We start from the raw sequence: 17,554 nt of genomic DNA on the forward strand, positions 1-17,554 counted from the left end.
GAAGTATGTGGGGAAAACATAGGGTGCCGTACCTTGTAGCACGGAATGACTTGGGCATCTGTGTGCTTTGGTAGTATAGGTAACTGGGAGCAGTCAGTCTCCATGGATACCGAGAAGTGAGTGTATCGAGCCTCAACCTTTTAGAGTTTCTTGCTCCTTAAATTTAATGTGCTTGTCTTTCTTTTAGGGGCATGAAGGAAATGCTCAATAATTACTGGCTCTGGGCCTTTTGCGTCCTGAAGTTTTGTTGTGGTGTACTTGATTGGTTGGTATGAGGACTTGTCTCCATTAGATGCTATAGAATGTCTTTGATAATCCCTATTGTGTTTCTCTGCTCTCTTTCCCTACCACTCATCATCTGGAATTGGCCTGCAATTCTCCTAACATGTCTCTCAGACTTCCTGCTTCTTTTCTATTCTGTTTCATATGAGAGTTCATTTAGTTTTTATCCCCCAATGCTTATACTAAAAATTTAATTTAGTCACAATAATTTCAATATCTAAGAATTCTTTCTTTAACAATAGTGCCCTTTTTTAAAAAAATAGTATTCTGCTTTTATGTGATTATAATGCTAGTTTAGATAGTTGGGAATCACAGGAGACCCTAGAATTTTCTATAAATTTCTGTTTATTAAAGATGTTCATTATGTGGTATTCTATAATAACAGTACAAAGCTGACTAGGATGGCTACATTCTTGCTGTATCCTTATCTTATCATTTTTTACTTGTTTTCCTGCCTCTAATTTTCTTTTGAGGTGCTGGGGATGAAACTTAGGGCAGTGTGCAACTCATTGCCGGCACTTGCTTTTCTACTTAAAACTGCTTAAACATTAATTAATTAGAATGTGTGTGTGTGTGTGTGTGTGTGTGTGTGTCTAAGTGCCTTTACCATCTGAGTCACCTCACTGACCCTGCTGATATTTTGATAAAAAAAAAAAAACTTCATGTTTTATTTTGTCCTGGGTTTTACAGCTTTGAGCCTCTCAGAATTCCCAAAGATAAAGAATATATATGGTCTCTCTGTCTTTGTTCTCTGACTTGCAAAGTAAGTTGCTACATTTTTTAACCTTTAACCTGCCCTGCCCCATCCCACTCCTGCCCTGCCCACTCCTGCTCCCATCCCATCCCACTCCTGCCCCGCCCACTCCTATCCTGTCCCACTTCTGCCCCTCCTACTCCTGCCCATTCACTCCAGCCCCACCTACTCCTGCCGACCCCTTTCCTACTCACTCATTTACTGTAGTATACTGTGGTCTGAGAAATCAGAGGTAATAAATGTATTTTCATTTTGCCACCATCAATCAGCAAATGGAAAAATCAAGTAAAGATCTTCAATCAGTTGCTGCGATTAGTACTTTGGGAGCCTTAGTAACAGATTTAGAATACACTTGAAATACAAATGTGAAATAATTATGAATTCAAACTAAAAACAATTTCGGTTGTTTGTCACAGAAAGAAATATAGACGATTGACTTCTTTCTGAATGCTCACTAAATGTCATACAATTACATCTTATCAACACGAGCTTGGGTTTAAAATATTAAAAAAAAAAAAACCACACTTTCTCTCCTCTGTCTCTGTAGCCTTTTGAAGCCCAGGAGACTTCAGGTCCATCAGCGTTCCTGGCACTGAGTATTTCCTCAGCGGCCCAGTAGGGCTGGCTGGCTGATGGCTACAAGCAGGTGCCGCTGACAAATCCCGTTTCTCAGTCTTACAGATGCCATGCGTTCTGTCTCTGCTAGCTCCCTTTTCCTTCACAGCCTCTGAAATTGTGTTTTGTAAGAAGTCACTAGGCTATCATCACACAGTTCTCTGTTACAATCTGCAAATGTCAAAAGCAATCAGGTGCAGTATCAGCTCTCCATTGTAGTCCCCCGAGCCCCGAGGCAGATAATAACTTCTTGCAATATTTTCTTAATGTAAATGGAAACAGATACTAACCCAGGCAAATGATCCCTCCTGAGCCAGCTGTCCTTTGCAATATGTTATCCCCAAGATTACATGAATATTTATTGGCTCTTCAGGTTTTTTTTCCCTTACTGAAGCCAAAGTTTTACTAACAGGGTATAGCATGCTTTAACTTGAAATGGTCTAATTTTGCATGACTGGGAAAGAAAAGTAAATATGAAAAGGCCCTAAGCGAAGTGCCCGGGAGCCAGGAGATCATATATTAACTTTGAAAACAACTTGAAGTATGACCTCTGAGTGGTTAAATCATTGTGTCAGCGTGTGAGTGGTTTGCATGTGGTTCTCTTCATGCGAATTCCTCTTTGCAAGCGTCTCACCCTGTAGCTTACGTCCGTCTCTGTTTATGGACATTTTCTCTCACCACTTGCATTTTCAGTACTGTAGCTACACGCATTATCACTTTTAACTAAACAACACTTTACGTACTATGTTTCGGCAATAATTTTGTGAGACTGTTATTGCAAACAAAATGACTTTTATTCTGCTGAAATGAGAAATGCAGACGGACCAGGGAGTCCCCAGATGCATGCAGCAAGATGACAATTAGCCTCCAGAGAAAAGAGTCCAAGAGCAAAATCATACTTCACCCAAGATCTATAGATGGAACTTAAAAAACACAGCACAAAAAATATGAAAACATCTTTAGTGTTGTTGGTCTTTAGGGAAAAAGTATCGTGTAAAGTTGAAGTGAGATACTGCTGGGTGCCTTCTGGGATGATTACTGTGTCTACACGAAATGATCCTAAAGTGGAAAAGCCTGCAAATAATTTCAAAGATGGAACGCATCCAGCCTTCCCATCCAAGCCCCTGAGGACTGTGCATCCCATGATCCCTCACTTCCATCTTCAATACTTGACAAATGAAGACGACTTGGCATGCTCTTTTAAAAATACAGAGCCCATTCTCACACAAAGACTTACAAGAAGATGCCTGTCAGCTTTGTTTACCATTATTCCAAACAGGAAGCAACCCCAAAGTCCCTCAGCTAAGGAACTGATAAACTCTGGCACATCCACAAGATGGAGAAGTGTGAAGTGGAGCGAACCAAATATCAATACAAGAGACAACACCGGCAAAGCTACGATGAATTATGTGAGATGCAAAAAAACGTCAGAGCCAGAGGATCGGTACAATCGTTTTATACAGGGAAAGTTAAAATATTAGAATGGAAAAAAATATCACTGGTTCACAGAGGTGGGCAGGGGTGAGGCCTCATGACTTCATTTTGACCGCAGCTGTAGAATTAAACACACTTGGTAAAATCTAGACTACCGATCACACTACAGATTACAGAAAATAATTTCTACACTATTGGAATCAAACCTTAAAAAACAGGAAGAGAAGCGAAATAAAGAGGCAGAAACAAAGGCAGTGGGTAGATCTAGAGATAGATAAACAATTGGTATTTGACTGAGCAGGAGGAAAGAGTTGGGCCACAGGGTGTGGAGGGGCTCTGGGAAGTCCCAGAGAGGAAATGCTATGTAATCTGAGTTTGGTAAGGCACATCGGTTCCTCCGAAGCGGCGGTGTGGAGGGAGGGGAAATATCAAGACCACCTGTGCTGTCACTGGCACAGGCAGATCCGCGGGTTAGTGAGGTCTGTTAAACACAGGGCCACGCAGCCGTGGATGCAAACCCCAGTGAGCACAGAGGAGAAAGGACAGATCATGAAAGGTCTCACCCGCTGTTCAGGTTCTGTCTTTAATCTGAGAGCCAAATGCCAGCTGCTAGTCATGGAGTCTAGCCATGGGAGTCACCTGAGCTCATCGGGAACAGAGTACAGTGTCAAGTGGGGAGTGGAACACGGGGATGCAGAGGTAGAGAACGCACTCAGGGCTGTGGAGAGGCGCAAGTGACACGGGGCCACTCAAAGTTCTGTCTCCTGAGTTACACTAGCCGTGTGTGTGGCCAGTGGCTACAGGTTAGCATTGCATTCAGGACGGAACATTTCCTGGGTGGGAGAAGGTTCTGTTGAAGGTTTAGAATTCCATCCCGGGTGTTTTTGGTGTCCGAGGGAAAGCACAGTGTAATCTCTGTGAGTCTGCCTTAATCTCTCAAGGGTGACGATACAGCTATGTCTACACTGAACTAGGAGACAGAAGAACACAGACGCTGATTGGAGTTGGGTGGGCATATCACTCCCAGTAGTGAGCAGGTTTTAATTGTATTTCAGGTTTGCTCAGGGCCTGTGGGACTGTGGCTATTTTCCATATTGCTTTTCCCTGAGTCTCTGTAAGGAACGTTCCAATGATAAGCTTCCCTCTTAGGTCAATCTTTCTCATGTTATTCTGACTGCTTGGTGCCAGAAACCACAAAAGCAAAAGCCTCCAGAATGTGTGTGTGTGTGTGTGTGTGTGTGTGTCCTTGCTGTCTGGAAGGTCCTCCTCTCACGAGGATCCCATGAATACAGAGCCTTGTGAGGAACGTTCTTGGGGCAGAAGGAATGAGCTACATCCCTCTTGAACACAGACATCAGGTGTGGAGCAAACCCTCGCCTGACTGAGAATACAGCCTGAAAGAGGTTAGACTGAAAATGAGATCACCCCGTGGGTTATTCCAGTGGCTTCTCTGGCACTGTGGGAACCTTAAGAATGACCAGCCACCCCTCATCACTCAGACAGGGCTGGCTGATTGATCACTGGAAAAGACTGCAACCAAGTGCGGAGATTAATTCAGCTAGGAGCAAATGCAACTTAAATTGCAAAATGATTGGCTGTCAAATAAGAACTTATAAGAGCTCTTGCTAGGATTTGGTGTCGTAGGAATTTGGTTGGGGGCACATTCTGACTCCTTGGTGGGAGCTGGGCCTCCAGAAGAGTTACCCCCTTGTTCTAGTTGGAAAGATGGTGGCTAAGGAATAGTCCTGTGCTAACATAACAATATCTTCTTAAATGAATCCACGCATGGAATCAGCCTTATTGGGATGTTTCCATGATATATTTTATAGTTTGGGGGAAAAAAGAATAAAAATACAATTATACAAGTTCCTAAATAGAATACAGAGTGTGGGCTGGATATTGTCAGCAGGAATGACCTGTAGGGTTTGAATTGCATGTCAGAAAACATGCATTTTCAACTGGAGGGTGATTCTGTATGATCTGTATGGGATCTGTATGGGAGGTATGTGTGTGCCTCTCGGCTGTGGTCTTCTTGAACTATCTTGAGAATAGTGAAGAGCTGGAGAGTTTAAGCCCAGAGCAAACAGCCAGCACCCCCATTTGCATGCTTTCAAGGCAGCCAAGTGGCTGAAGGTAAGAAGACATCGACGACGCTTCACCACTGCCTGGAAAGTCTTTGAACACAGTAATAAAACCCCTCCTGGGAATGATCCCTTAGTGGGAGAAACTTGTGATTGATAAGCTCCTGCCAAACAATAAGAAAAACTAGCTCAGAATTTTAAAAATGCTCTGAGAGCACTCAGAGGTATTTTGCTAGGTTGCATGACTCCTCGTCTTGAGAATAAAGAAGGACAGGCTTCTTCAGCAGATGCACTTTCTAAATAATAATAATAATAATAATAATAATAATAATAAAGGATATTTACATTCGTTAGTGCTGACATAGTAGGATGTGTGCATTAGTGTTTCTGTTCAAGTTAATAAATGCTTTAATGTGCAAATGTTATCATCAATGCAAAAATGCCTTCAACTTGTTCAGCTGCTTAGTGAGGGGACCCAGACATCCAGGTTGTAATTTAGGGAAAAAAGCTACTCACACTCAGGGTTGAAAAGATGGAATGACTCACTGGACGATTTATCCTGGTCTTAGCTGCGTTGCCCTGCCTAAGTCATATTGCCATTAAGATTTTTCACATGTGGAAATGAAATGGCTTGCTCTGTGAAATGAAGATGTGATTTGAAATAGTAGTTTAGATTTCTCCCAAGAGACTCGGCCTGCCACCAAGATCCTCCCAGTTAGGACCATGTAATTATTGCCAAGGAGGTGTTCAGTGACAACCAGGTCCAGTCTGTGCCTGACCAAGAGGAGTCTCAAAGCACACCCAGGACACCCAGTCCTTAAGGGACTAGAGCTGTGTAACTTAACAGGTTCTCCAACTCACAGAGGGAGTTCCCCCCCACCCCCCAACCCCCGTCCCTGCTTTCCTCATCCGGTCTCTCTTCTAATGGTTCCCCCACCTCACTGGCTCCTGAATCAGCTACACGGACAGAGAAGAACGGATGGGAAAGACATATTCTGGGACTTGGCTTCTACTGTACTGTATTAGAGTGTAATTTCTCATGCTAGGTGGGAATCAGTTTGCACGGGGGTCCCTCTGTCACTTCTTCCACTAGCAGAACTCTGTCTTGGTGCTCTAGCTAGGTTTAGGTGCCAGACGGTTTGGAATGGAGCACAATCTTTAACTTCTGGTGAGGGTAGTGCTTGCCACTCTATGAGAATTCCTTCTCCTTCTGCAGACATCAGTTGTGGGAGAATGCTTGAAAAACATGCTGCTAGGAACGGTGAAAGATGCAGAGGGACGCACACTTTCCTGCTCTTGAGAAACTAACACCTGTCAGAGGAAGGCTGAGACAAAGCATACGTTCACTCCACTTAAGCAGCGTGACAAGACTTAAAGTCATGGCGAAATACTCCTCCATTGGTGGAGGGAAGTCAGTCAGAGAGCGGTCCACTGCCACAGGGCTCCTGGACAAGAACTTCTATTTGAGGACAAAGGAAAACACTTGAAGGAGAAGAGTGAGGACTCAGGAGAGAGTCCATCCAGAGATTATACTTTTGAGCTGATTTGAGAGATGTGTGCCTCATAGGACTGCCGTGAAGGTAGAAGCAAGGTCAGACTGTCATACGGTAACTGGGTGAGGCCTTGGTCCATTTAATGATTAGGTAATAGAGGTACTCCACTTGGCAGCTGGCAAACTGTGGGTTCAGGGACAGGGAAAGAACTAAACCAACTTTGATTGAATGGAACTTGTATGGGACTACTTGGGAAGCCATCTTTCAGGATTAGCCCAGAGTCTAACTTTAGAGACAAGATATACTGTGTTCTATACAATTCTTTCTTAGGTGTAATGGTCAAGCATTTATTATGAAGGAGTAAAGAAAAGGCTACCATTCTAGATACTCTTTGCGCTGTTAGTAACCCCATACCACTTGTACTATAGACTTCACATGAAGCCAGAGAAGTACATTAACACATTAATCTATGTGGGCAGATATATAGACTGGTTAAAACTAAAGTCACCAAAGAAGAGAGAACCTCAATTGAGGAATTACCTTCTTATTAGCCTGTGAGCATGTCTGTGGGTCACTTTCTTGATTAATGATTGATGTGGAAGGGTCAAGCCAACTTTGGTTGGTGATCAAACTGAAGAAGCAAGAGAAACAAGGGAGCAAGCCAGAGGAAGCACACCAGTAAGCAGCATTCCCTCGTGGCCTCTGCCTCAGCCCTGCCTTGGTTTCCCCCCATGATGGACTGTAACCTATAAGCTGACACACATCTTTTCCTCCTCAGTTGCTTTCAGTCAGAGTTTGTTTTTATCACAGCCATAGAATCAATCTAGAAAAGAAATTGTACCAGGAACATGGGATGTTGCCATGATGTACGTGAAAGGTGTATAGTCTTGTGGGAGGACTGTGGAAGTACTTCAGAGTTTGGGGCCACTGGGTGCTCAAAGCTTATGGGCTGTTCTGTGGGAGCTTGGAAGATAGGAACATTGAGAGAAATGACAGATGATGGAGGTCTGGCTTATTAAATTTCAGAGTAAGGTTTGCAAGCCCTTCAAAGACTCTTATCAAGGCCATCTCTATGATATTTGAATTAAGAATCTGTGATTTGTAGTCAGCTGAACTGAAGCACCAGCACAACTGAAATGAACACTTTGCTTTACTGGGACAGTTGATGCTGGTTGCTAGGGCTTAGGAGTTGGCTGGGATTGAGAGGCCAGAACTATTGGGGTAAAATCATCTGTGAGATGTTTCTTAGTGCCAGTACATAGAAGCTGTAGTTAGAGGGGGCCAGGGATGCATCTCAAGGTGGAAGAGAAACTTCATGGTGTGTGGGAGTCTCCTCACATGGAGCTGGTTTTGAAGGCATGAAGGGGACATGGAAAGTACCCATAGCTTCGCATGATGTGGTACAGTTAAAGAGGCCAGGGGAGGTCAACGGTGAGGCTGCAGCCTTAGTTACAGAGGAGATGGCATATGGAGATGCTCTGTCACATGAAGACGCTCTGACATATGGAGGTGCTAGGACCATAGGATGGACACTAGGAACAACAAGTGAAGAGGTCAGCTCAGGAACTTTGGAAAATTCCATTGGACCCCTCCCCTCCTGGAAGAGAAAGGTCATAGAGCACATAGGCACCTCCTCCTCTCCAGAAGGGAAAGGCTAGTTACATTCCTCAGACCATAGGGGAAGCCCAGAGCATACAGACACATTCCTCAGGGCAGACCATTAGCCACCTGCAGGTAAGGGAACCCCTTGCTACCCTCATTCCCTAAGGACCAATCAGTTTAAAAGTCACACTGTTCTGCCAAGCACATTGCTCTATTCTACCCCTGAAAACTGTATAAAAACTGACTGAACAGGCTGACAAGGTCGTCACCTCTCCTTCAGGTGCAGGATGACCCCAACGTGTTAGAACAATAAATTCCTCTTGCTTTTGCATGAATCCCGGCTCCAGCTCCCTGTTGTTCACTTGGGGGAGTTGTGGTGGAGGGGTCCCCAGTAAGCTAAGGCTGGTCAGAGTCTTACACAAACAGGTGTGGAATGGAGTTGGCCTGATTTTATTAGACAAACTTTGTATGCTGTGGGTGGCAGCGGCAGAGAGGTAGCACCATCCAAGCTCAGAAGGTCATGATGTTGAAGACATTGGATATTGAGTTATTTACACTGTTAGATCTTGTGTTTGTTTTGATCTGGTTGTAACTGTGCCCTGGTTCTGCCCTCTTGAAATAAGAAAGTATATAACTTACTTTGTGTTTTATAGGAGCTCACAGCTAACAGTTTGGGTTTTTAAAGAAGATCTTGGGCTTTTAAAGTGCTGAATGTTTTAAAGTTATACTATATTTTATATTTATATTATGATATTATGGGATCTTAAGGATAAAGAAGGTAGGGTTTTAGTATACTAGTGAGGTGTTCGTGTTGAAATTTGCTGGTTAATTTGTAGTAGGGGAGGGAGAAGGCTCCATTAGATTGGCCTGTGGGCATGGCTTTGGGTCATTTTACTTGATTAATGATTGGTGAGAGAGGACACAGCCCACTGTGGGCAGTGCTGCTCCTGGAATGTGGTCCTGAGTTGTATAAAAAAGCAAGCTGGAGTTGTATAAAAAACCCTCCCTCATGGTCCTGCTGGAGTTCCTGCCTTTGTTTCCCTTGATAAAGGACTATAACTTGTAAGCTGATACAGGCAGGCCCCGTTCTCAATTGTCTTTGGTCAGAGTGTTCTTGTCATAGCAATAGTGGACAAGAGCCATGTGTTTTATTTAAAATACATGCATGGTATTTCAATAAATATCATTAACCTTTTAAGAATTGTGTAAGTTTTCCAAATATTCCAGAGACCTTAACATGGGGACTTCAGTGCATGACGTTCAGGAGACAGGTATTTGGGAGAATACTGGTATTCTATAGAGGGTTTCTGTCCATGCTATTTCTTCTGTTACTAAGTATTCACAGGGATGTGTGAATGACACCATCCTTCTCCCAGTGAGCTGCTCTCCACATAATCTAAGCCCCCAGCTAAGGCAACTTGTTGAGGAAGGAATCCCAAGCAGATTTATTTAAGGAGTAGAGAACATTGCATGCTGCAAAGCTAGTGCACAGCTCCCAAAGGAAACTTGGCTTTTGCAAACTAATGAGTAGAGAAACGCATGAGCCTTTCTAATTCCTGAAAGTTGTCATGATTTAAATATCTTTCCGTTAATGACTCTTGGGGAAGAAACACTGGGAGGTAAAGGGTTAGTGACTCACAGAAGGTCAAGTTAGCAGGATCAGCACCTGTTGGGCCTAGTTATCCTCTCCAGGCTGAACCTGCAGTTTATTATTATTAGTCAGTGAGAAAACTCATTATTGAGGTTAAGAAAAATCTATTGCCACACACCAAACCAGTAACACATTAGATTGGGTGCTCACTGGCTGCTTTTTAGAGGATTTGCTTTAGAGTGGGGCTTTGGCCATGGTGTCACTAGAAGGAGCATGCCACTGCAGGTTACAGGTGTATTATAATAGCCAAGGATTGTTGGGTGACACTGGGTGGAGGACAGGCAGAGGGGTCCCAGGGACTGTGTGTCCTTCTGCCCCAGGTAGTCTTTTTTTGGTTTCCGTCTTGAGTGCATTATAGATGTGATGTCACTTTACAAATGTGAAAAGGAGCAGGATATGTGGCCTTAAACTGTTGAGAATATTTCCAAGGAAGCTGCCTTGGAGTATTTAGTGCCTGTGTCAGATCATTTCTGGAAAGAGACTGAGATGGACAATGAATTCGAGGTGTTAAGAGCCACTTCCAGCACACAAGCAATGACAGAAGGTTACAAAGGTTAAAATGAAAGCTTAAGCCAATGAGAAGTGTTTTCTGGGATTCAAAGTTTGCCAAGGCTTTATACACAGGGACAATAGAAACGATGTGCCTTATGTTCTGGATGGCATTGTGACAGCTGGAAGAGGCTGGGCACAGGACACCTGAGAACACAGAAGCCACTGGAGGAGTGGGGAGGCTTGTGTGTGTTCTTCTCATCTAGTTAAATGTCTTGGTTTTGGGGTAGGACCACAGAGACAAGGAATCTTTGTTGTACTTTTATGTCTCTCCTAAGTTTAAGTGACTCTTTAAGTGGCTGTGTGGTCTGTGGGGAAAAGTGTAACCCTCTATCCTCAAGACTTCACCTCAATCTTACCCTTTCAGAGGATCATACTGTACATCAGCAGTTCTCAATTTGTGTGTTGTGAACCCTTTGGAGAGTTCCCCTAAGACCATGCTGCATATCAGATGTTTACATTATGATTCATAGCAGTAGCAAAATTACAGTTATGGAGTCACAATGGCAATAATTTTAAGGTTGGGCAGGTCACCACAACATGAAGAACTCTATTAAAGGGTCACAGCATTAGGAAGGTTGAGAACTACTGCTTTTAAATGTAACTGGAGATCTGTAGCTGAGTGTTTGAATCTCTAGGACTGCTTTTCCATACTGCATGCATGTGGACCTAATTAAGAATGCTTTGAGCAGGGTGTCAGGGCTCTTCTCAGATTGCAGTGGGTCTTGGGGAAGAGTCAGCAATGAGCAAGTCTAAACTCTGTCCTGTGCCAGGAAAATTGCAGAGTAAAACATCAGTGGGCAGCTGAGATGGACACTTCTGTGCAGTCATCAGCTTGCTGTCCACTGAAGTGCTTATGGATAAAGACAGATCAAGTGAGCACAGTAGGAAATTACTAACAAAGGGAAGAGGATCCACACAACTGCTCCCTACCTTTGAATGCTTAGATTGGAGCCCTGGCTGCTGCTGTTCTGAATTAATTGACTTCCCTTGTTATGGGTCTCTATCTAAGTTTTAAATTAATTTGATAGAATTCACTTATATAAGAAGCAAACTAGAACACTCTGACATCAATAGTAAAGACTATCAACTATATAAGATAAGAAAGATATAACTTTCTTGACAAACTGTAGAAATGTTAGAGACTAAAGCTAACTTTTTAACCACTTATAATAAAGCCCTTCTTGGAAACGGCTGGTTAGACAGCAGGTTTTTTATGCAATAGTAGACTCGGGCTTTGAACTAGGGATAGTCGATATCCAGCCCACCAGCTCACTGTACACAGCCACTGGGATGCTTTCACAGAAGGAGCTTCTGGTCCAGAGACAGAAGGCTGCTTGAGTCACATCTGGGCTATATACGCAGACCTCATGAATCATAAGAATAGCATGTTAGTCAGTGGCATGGCTCACACTTTACAAATATCAGCTGAAATTATCAGCATCAAGGAGCTTTTTACAGAGCACTGGTTTCTCTTCTACAAGGCCCTGGCTTCGATTCCCAGGAGTCACCTGGCAACAAATTTGTCACTGCCTACAAATTTGGACACCCTCTTCTGTCCTCTGTGGCCATTGCATGCACATAGTGTATAGACATGTATGCAAACAAAACACCTATCCACATAAAATAAAAATATTGAAAAGATAAAAAGAAAGCTTTTATTTCTATTTTTCCATGTTTGTTAATAATATGACAATGAATATCTTTGCTGTTTGGTCTTGATATTAAATGTCCATGAAAGATCTATATGCTACAGGATTGCACATCAGCCTGAAGTGTTATTGGGACGTGCTTTAAGAGTTGGAACCTAGAGGCTAGAGAGAGGGCTCAGTGATTAAGAGCACTGATTGTTCTTCTAAAGGTCCTGAGTTCAATTTCCACATGGTGGCTCACAACCATCTATAACTGCAGTCCCATGGGATCTGATGTCTTCTTCTGGTGTGCAAACACACACTGAAGTGGAAACTTCTGGTCTCTTTGGAAAGTTAGTTAGGTCAAATGATGTTTTGATGGGGCATACAGGTCAAAGAATGTCTTGCTAAAGCAGACACGTTTGAAAGGATGTTTTGATATAGCAAACATGTGAACGGATGCTTGAAGGAGTATAAAAATGACCCCACAGACAAGCACTTAGCATTGGTTTGGTTTGCTCCAACCTCACTGTTTTTCTCTAATGATACGCATGTATTGGTTCGCCTTACATAGCACTGTTGATCTCCACTAGTGGTGATGCCACTTCTGCAGCCTCAGCTCAGGCTGGTTGGTAGTGAGCCTTTTGGTTTCTCCAGGATTAAACTATAGCTGTTGGTTCATGCCTGGTGTCTGCCAGACTAGAGGATTGGTCTGTAACCACTGAGTCATATTTGGTGTTTGTTTTGGGACTAAACTGCTGCCAAAGGACTCACTCTCAAATAACTATTGCTGAACAGGTCTGCTTCCCCCATATGCTAATAACTTTTCTCTTCCATTACCTCTGCTGGGTGGTGGGCTAGAGGTTGAACCCTTCTTAAAAGTAGGTTGCAAAATAGGTATCCCTACAATGCATGCAGACAAAACATCCACATGCACAAAATACATAAAGAAATCTTTAAAAAAGAGTTGGGTCTTTGGGGGTGTGCCCTTGAAGGGAATTTTGGAGATCCCTCCCCCTCTTTAATTTTACTTTCCAGTTACCCACAAGAACATATTCTCTCATCACATAATTCTGCCACAATGTTCTGCCTCACTCCAGGCCCCAGAATAATGGAACCAACCACCATGGGCTGAAACCTGAAGATACTGTGCTATAGTGATGGCACGCTTATACAGTTGTTCATATGCAGATATCGTTAATGCTCAGTGTGACCCATGGCGAAGGAATGGAAACACATGTTTTCACATAATTAAGGAGAAAGAAGCCATATGATTACTTTAAGGTCACAAGACTAGTTAATGACAGAGTCAAGTTTCCAATCCAAGGAACATTGACAGCAGCACCTGAGCTACTAACCTCTCGACAGTGGCTTGCCTACATGTAATGATCTGCCACTTAAATGCCCAGGGACCCTTGTCTACCAAGGACACAGCTTCAGTAGCCACAGGGAAACAAGCTACACAATGAATTCTTAATGCTTTTGGTACTGTGATGACAGGAAAAGAAAGAAAATTATCACAAGCCCCGCAAATGGGCTAATGACTGTGACTACAAAATATCTGATAGCATCACCCTACTTCAGATGCCCAGAGTCCAACAACCTTTGATATACTGACAATGAATATGAGGCCCAAGAATGGCTCTATACCATTCACAAGGCACTTAGCATTTTTCTCTGAAGATAGAGATCAAAAGTACTATAGAAGTTAAGTAGGAAAGAGCATCAGCTCCAGGAGCCTTTTAGGCGCATGCTGCAAATTACACACTATAACTGCAACATGCCATCAGTGTAATAGCTGCTTTTGCCACGGAGCATGGGACAATCTGTGTTTCAAAATCCTTAAATTGAAAAGACATAGCTGCATGAAAGGAAGCAACCAGGAGGCATCGTGGACTAATAGACCACTTACTATGCTTCCCTGCTCGGGGTGATGCAAAATCATACCATTTTGAAAGTTGACAAAAAAAAAAAAATTTCTTTTTGAGGTCACTCGCCAGGCAGAAAAACTCACTAATTGTAAGATTAACACCAATTGTTTTCCCAGAGCTACTTCTGCATGGATTTTATTTGCAGTAGAGAAAGCCCATGCACACATCTCCTTCCCCATTTAGAAAGGAAGCTGCCGCGCTTTAAATACAGTTGAGACCTGCAACGCGTGCTTAGCATTTTCACCGTGGCAGCATGCTTTGTGTTTCCCTCGCAGTTTTCTAGGTAGCCCGCCACAATAACAAACCCAAATGGCTCGAGATAGCTGCAAAAGCTCCCCGGGAACATTTCCCCAAGTTACTGGGAGGCTGTCTATATAAGTCATGAAAATCCTCAGTCTCATGTCCTTCTAATCTGGTGAATCCATCGTACTGACAGAACCCTGCTTTGAGTTTACGCTTGGAGACCGGATTTATTTCTTCAGCTTATCAGAAAAAGAAAAATGGACCCTTTCTTTCAGACATGTGTAATTTGGCCTCTGCACAGATCGGCTGTGGTTTGAAACTTCTGCAGTTGTCTCTCTTGAATTTATTAAGGCTCAGGCTAAAGAGGGCAAACCTACCCATGTGCTTCTGGTAGACTTTTGATAACGTTAACCTGACCATAGATGCTTTTCCTAATTCCTGATAATATGATTTTTTTAACATTGCTTGATATGTCTTCCTATCTGACATAAATTGGAAACCACAATTTATAAGAATTGTAGGAACATTCAAATAATATCATGGTAATTATGTGAAGACTTCCACATCCAGATGAATTATGTCCATAGCATTTGGGCCAAAGAACTTGGCCATGAAAAACATGACACACTTTGTTGTCTCCATTTTATCCTCTGCTTGAGGAACAAGTAGGCTTGTTCCATCACAGTGATGGCGCACGCCTTTAATCCCAGCCCTTGGGAGGCAGAGGCAGGCGGATTTCTGAGTTCTAGGCTAGCCTGGTCTACAGAGTGAGTTCCAGGACAGCCAGGGCTACACAGAGAAACCCTGTCTTGAAAAACCAAATAAATAAATAAATAAATAGATAAATAAATAAATAAATAAATAAAGGAGGCTGTCTACAATGATGAGTGGCTAAAGAGGAATGTCACCTCTGTCACTGTGTGGTACAGACTCATGGAACATTAATACTGGCGACTCCACAGAATTGACACCCATCTACTGCTTTCTACCCACAGATGCTACCCCAGGGACCGACCCCAGAGTCTCTGTCTCAAGGGGCTGCTTTTGAAAAAGCCTCCCAACCATGTCCTATGTTTCCAGTTTTGTTTTCTCCCAACCTCCACTTAATTTTAAACAAGCATCTTTAAGGAAAAAAAAAAAAACGACATCTCATTGCTCAAAACCTTCCACAAACTTCCACGAACTGAGAATGGAACGTGGATTTGCTACCAGTGCACACGGAGCTGCACACGGAGCTGCGCACGGAGCTGCACACGGAGCTGCACACGGAGCTGCACACGGAGCTGCACATGGAGCCTGCACCTTCTGGGTTTTGTTTACCCCCAGTGTTAACCTGCACCCTTCTCTCTGGCTGAGGGCAGCACAGCCACCCGGGCCACCCGCCCCCTTCTGGATCTGGAGCTCCTTGGCATCCGAAGGCTTTTCTGTGAACGATCTGCCCCCAACCCCCTCCACGCTAGGTCCTTTCTACCTATGGTCTCTCCTCTGGAACAGCTCTCTGAGGGCCATTCCCTCACCAGCCCATGAAGATGGTACATGCCTCCGCTTACAGCCGTGGCCACACATCGCTCTCTTTTATTTTACTCTACTTACAAAGGCACTAAGAGCTTTAATAGTGCTGAGCGTTTGGGATGCACCGCCTCGCATTGTTCTTTAACCTAAGCAGTGATATTTGGCTAGTCAGTGTTGAGGGTGGTTTATGCTTCTTTGGCTCACAGCCTGAGATTTCTAGGCCGTTCAGTGTATCTATAGCGATTCTCTGGTCTGCTCTTCTGGTCTCTCATTAGAGCAAATACATACAACGCCCCCTTTCCCACACGTAGATAAGCCAGTCACTTACTTATGGTGGCTCCAGACTCAGGCCTGTTGAGGGAGCTGATGATGACGAAGCCGAAGCCTTCGTTTTCTTTGCGGTGAATGACCACATCGCTGGTCTGCAGGCTGTGTGAGGCAAAGCCTTCAGGGGGCGAGGCATTGCTACTGGGGGCGGCGTGGTTGCTGTTGGAGTAGGTGGCATAGTCACTTCGCGGAGAGCTGTGGTGGGTTGATACAGAGCCTGGACTCCTCCCATTCTCTGGGCAGGGCTCCCCTGAAATGCACATCAAAAGCCACAGGAACTCAGTGATTTCGGAAAGGCATTACCGAATTCTTCCCAAGGAGCGGTTGGGTTGTTAACAGTGACTGGCTGGGTTACCTCACTTAGGATGATATTTTCCAGATCCAACCATTTGCCTAAGAATTTCATCAATTCATTGTTTTTAATTGCTGAGTAGTACTCCATTGTGTAAATATACCACATTTTCTGTATCCATTCCTCCACTGAGGGACATCTGGGTTCTTTCCAGCTTCTGGCTATTATAAATAGGGCTGCTACGAACATAGTGGAGCATGTGTCCCTTAACCCAATCACAAAAGAACACACATGGAATACAGTCACTGATAAATGGATATTAGCTCAGAAACTCTGAATACCAAGACACAATTCACTTATCAAATGACTCCTAAGAAGAAGGAAGAAGAGGTCCCAGACCCTGAAAAGGCTTGTTCCAACATTGTAGGGGAGAACCAGGACAGAGAAGTAGGAGGGGATTGATAGGAGAATGGGTGGAGGTAAGAGGGCTTAGGGAACTTATGGGGAGAGGGGAATCGGGAAAGGAAAAATCATTTGGAATGTAAACATAGAATATAGAAAATAAAAAATTATATATATATATAAAAAGAGTGACTGGCTGATCTTCCCTCTAGATACAGAGAGCATTTGAAGGGCTATAGATCTCCTATGGAATCCACTAGGTCTTCATCCATTCCCTTCCCAAAGCACAGGGAATCCCCCCTGACTCCGACCCCGACCCCGACCCCCTGCATTAGCCTCCTCCGAGTTTGGTACTTGCTTTGGTTTTTCTCTTGTTATGGCTTCAAGTCCCAGAGACAATGACAACTTTTATGTATTAGCCTCTTGGTTGCATAGTAATAGACCGAAGATGATAGGAAACCAAGCAGACAGAATCTTAAATCATCCTCGGCATATGACTCACTGAAAGAATTATAAAGGGGCTGCGGAGATATAGCTCAGTGGGTGAGACGCTTACTGTGCAACCACGAGGATCTAAGCTGAATCCCCAGAACCCACAGAAAGGCGGACCCTAGAGCATCCTTTCTAGGATCGGTGTGCCTGTGAGTCAGTGGAAAACAGACAGAAGACAGTGGAAGACAGGCCAGAAGCTCTCTGGCCAGCTGGAGTGCACACAACAGCAAACAACAGAGAGAGATGGGCCCAGTCTCAATGTG

The 17,554-nt window shown here is 43.7% G+C and overlaps 1 protein-coding gene across 2 annotated transcripts in view; it reads right to left on the reverse strand.

Moving 5' to 3' along the window:
- Magi2 (membrane associated guanylate kinase, WW and PDZ domain containing 2) overlaps nt 1-17,554 on the reverse strand; it is a 1,455,128-nt gene that overhangs the window by 116,718 nt on the left and 1,320,856 nt on the right. For both annotated transcript variants that reach the window (XM_052173111.1, XM_052173110.1), the window contains one exon: nt 16,107-16,355. In XM_052173111.1, the coding sequence (XP_052029071.1) occupies nt 16,107-16,355 (249 nt within the window). The remainder of the gene's footprint in view (nt 1-16,106; nt 16,356-17,554) is intronic.

Source organism: Apodemus sylvaticus, chromosome 2, assembly GCF_947179515.1.
Source record: "Apodemus sylvaticus chromosome 2, mApoSyl1.1, whole genome shotgun sequence".
Lineage (NCBI taxonomy): Eukaryota > Metazoa > Chordata > Mammalia > Rodentia > Muridae > Apodemus > Apodemus sylvaticus.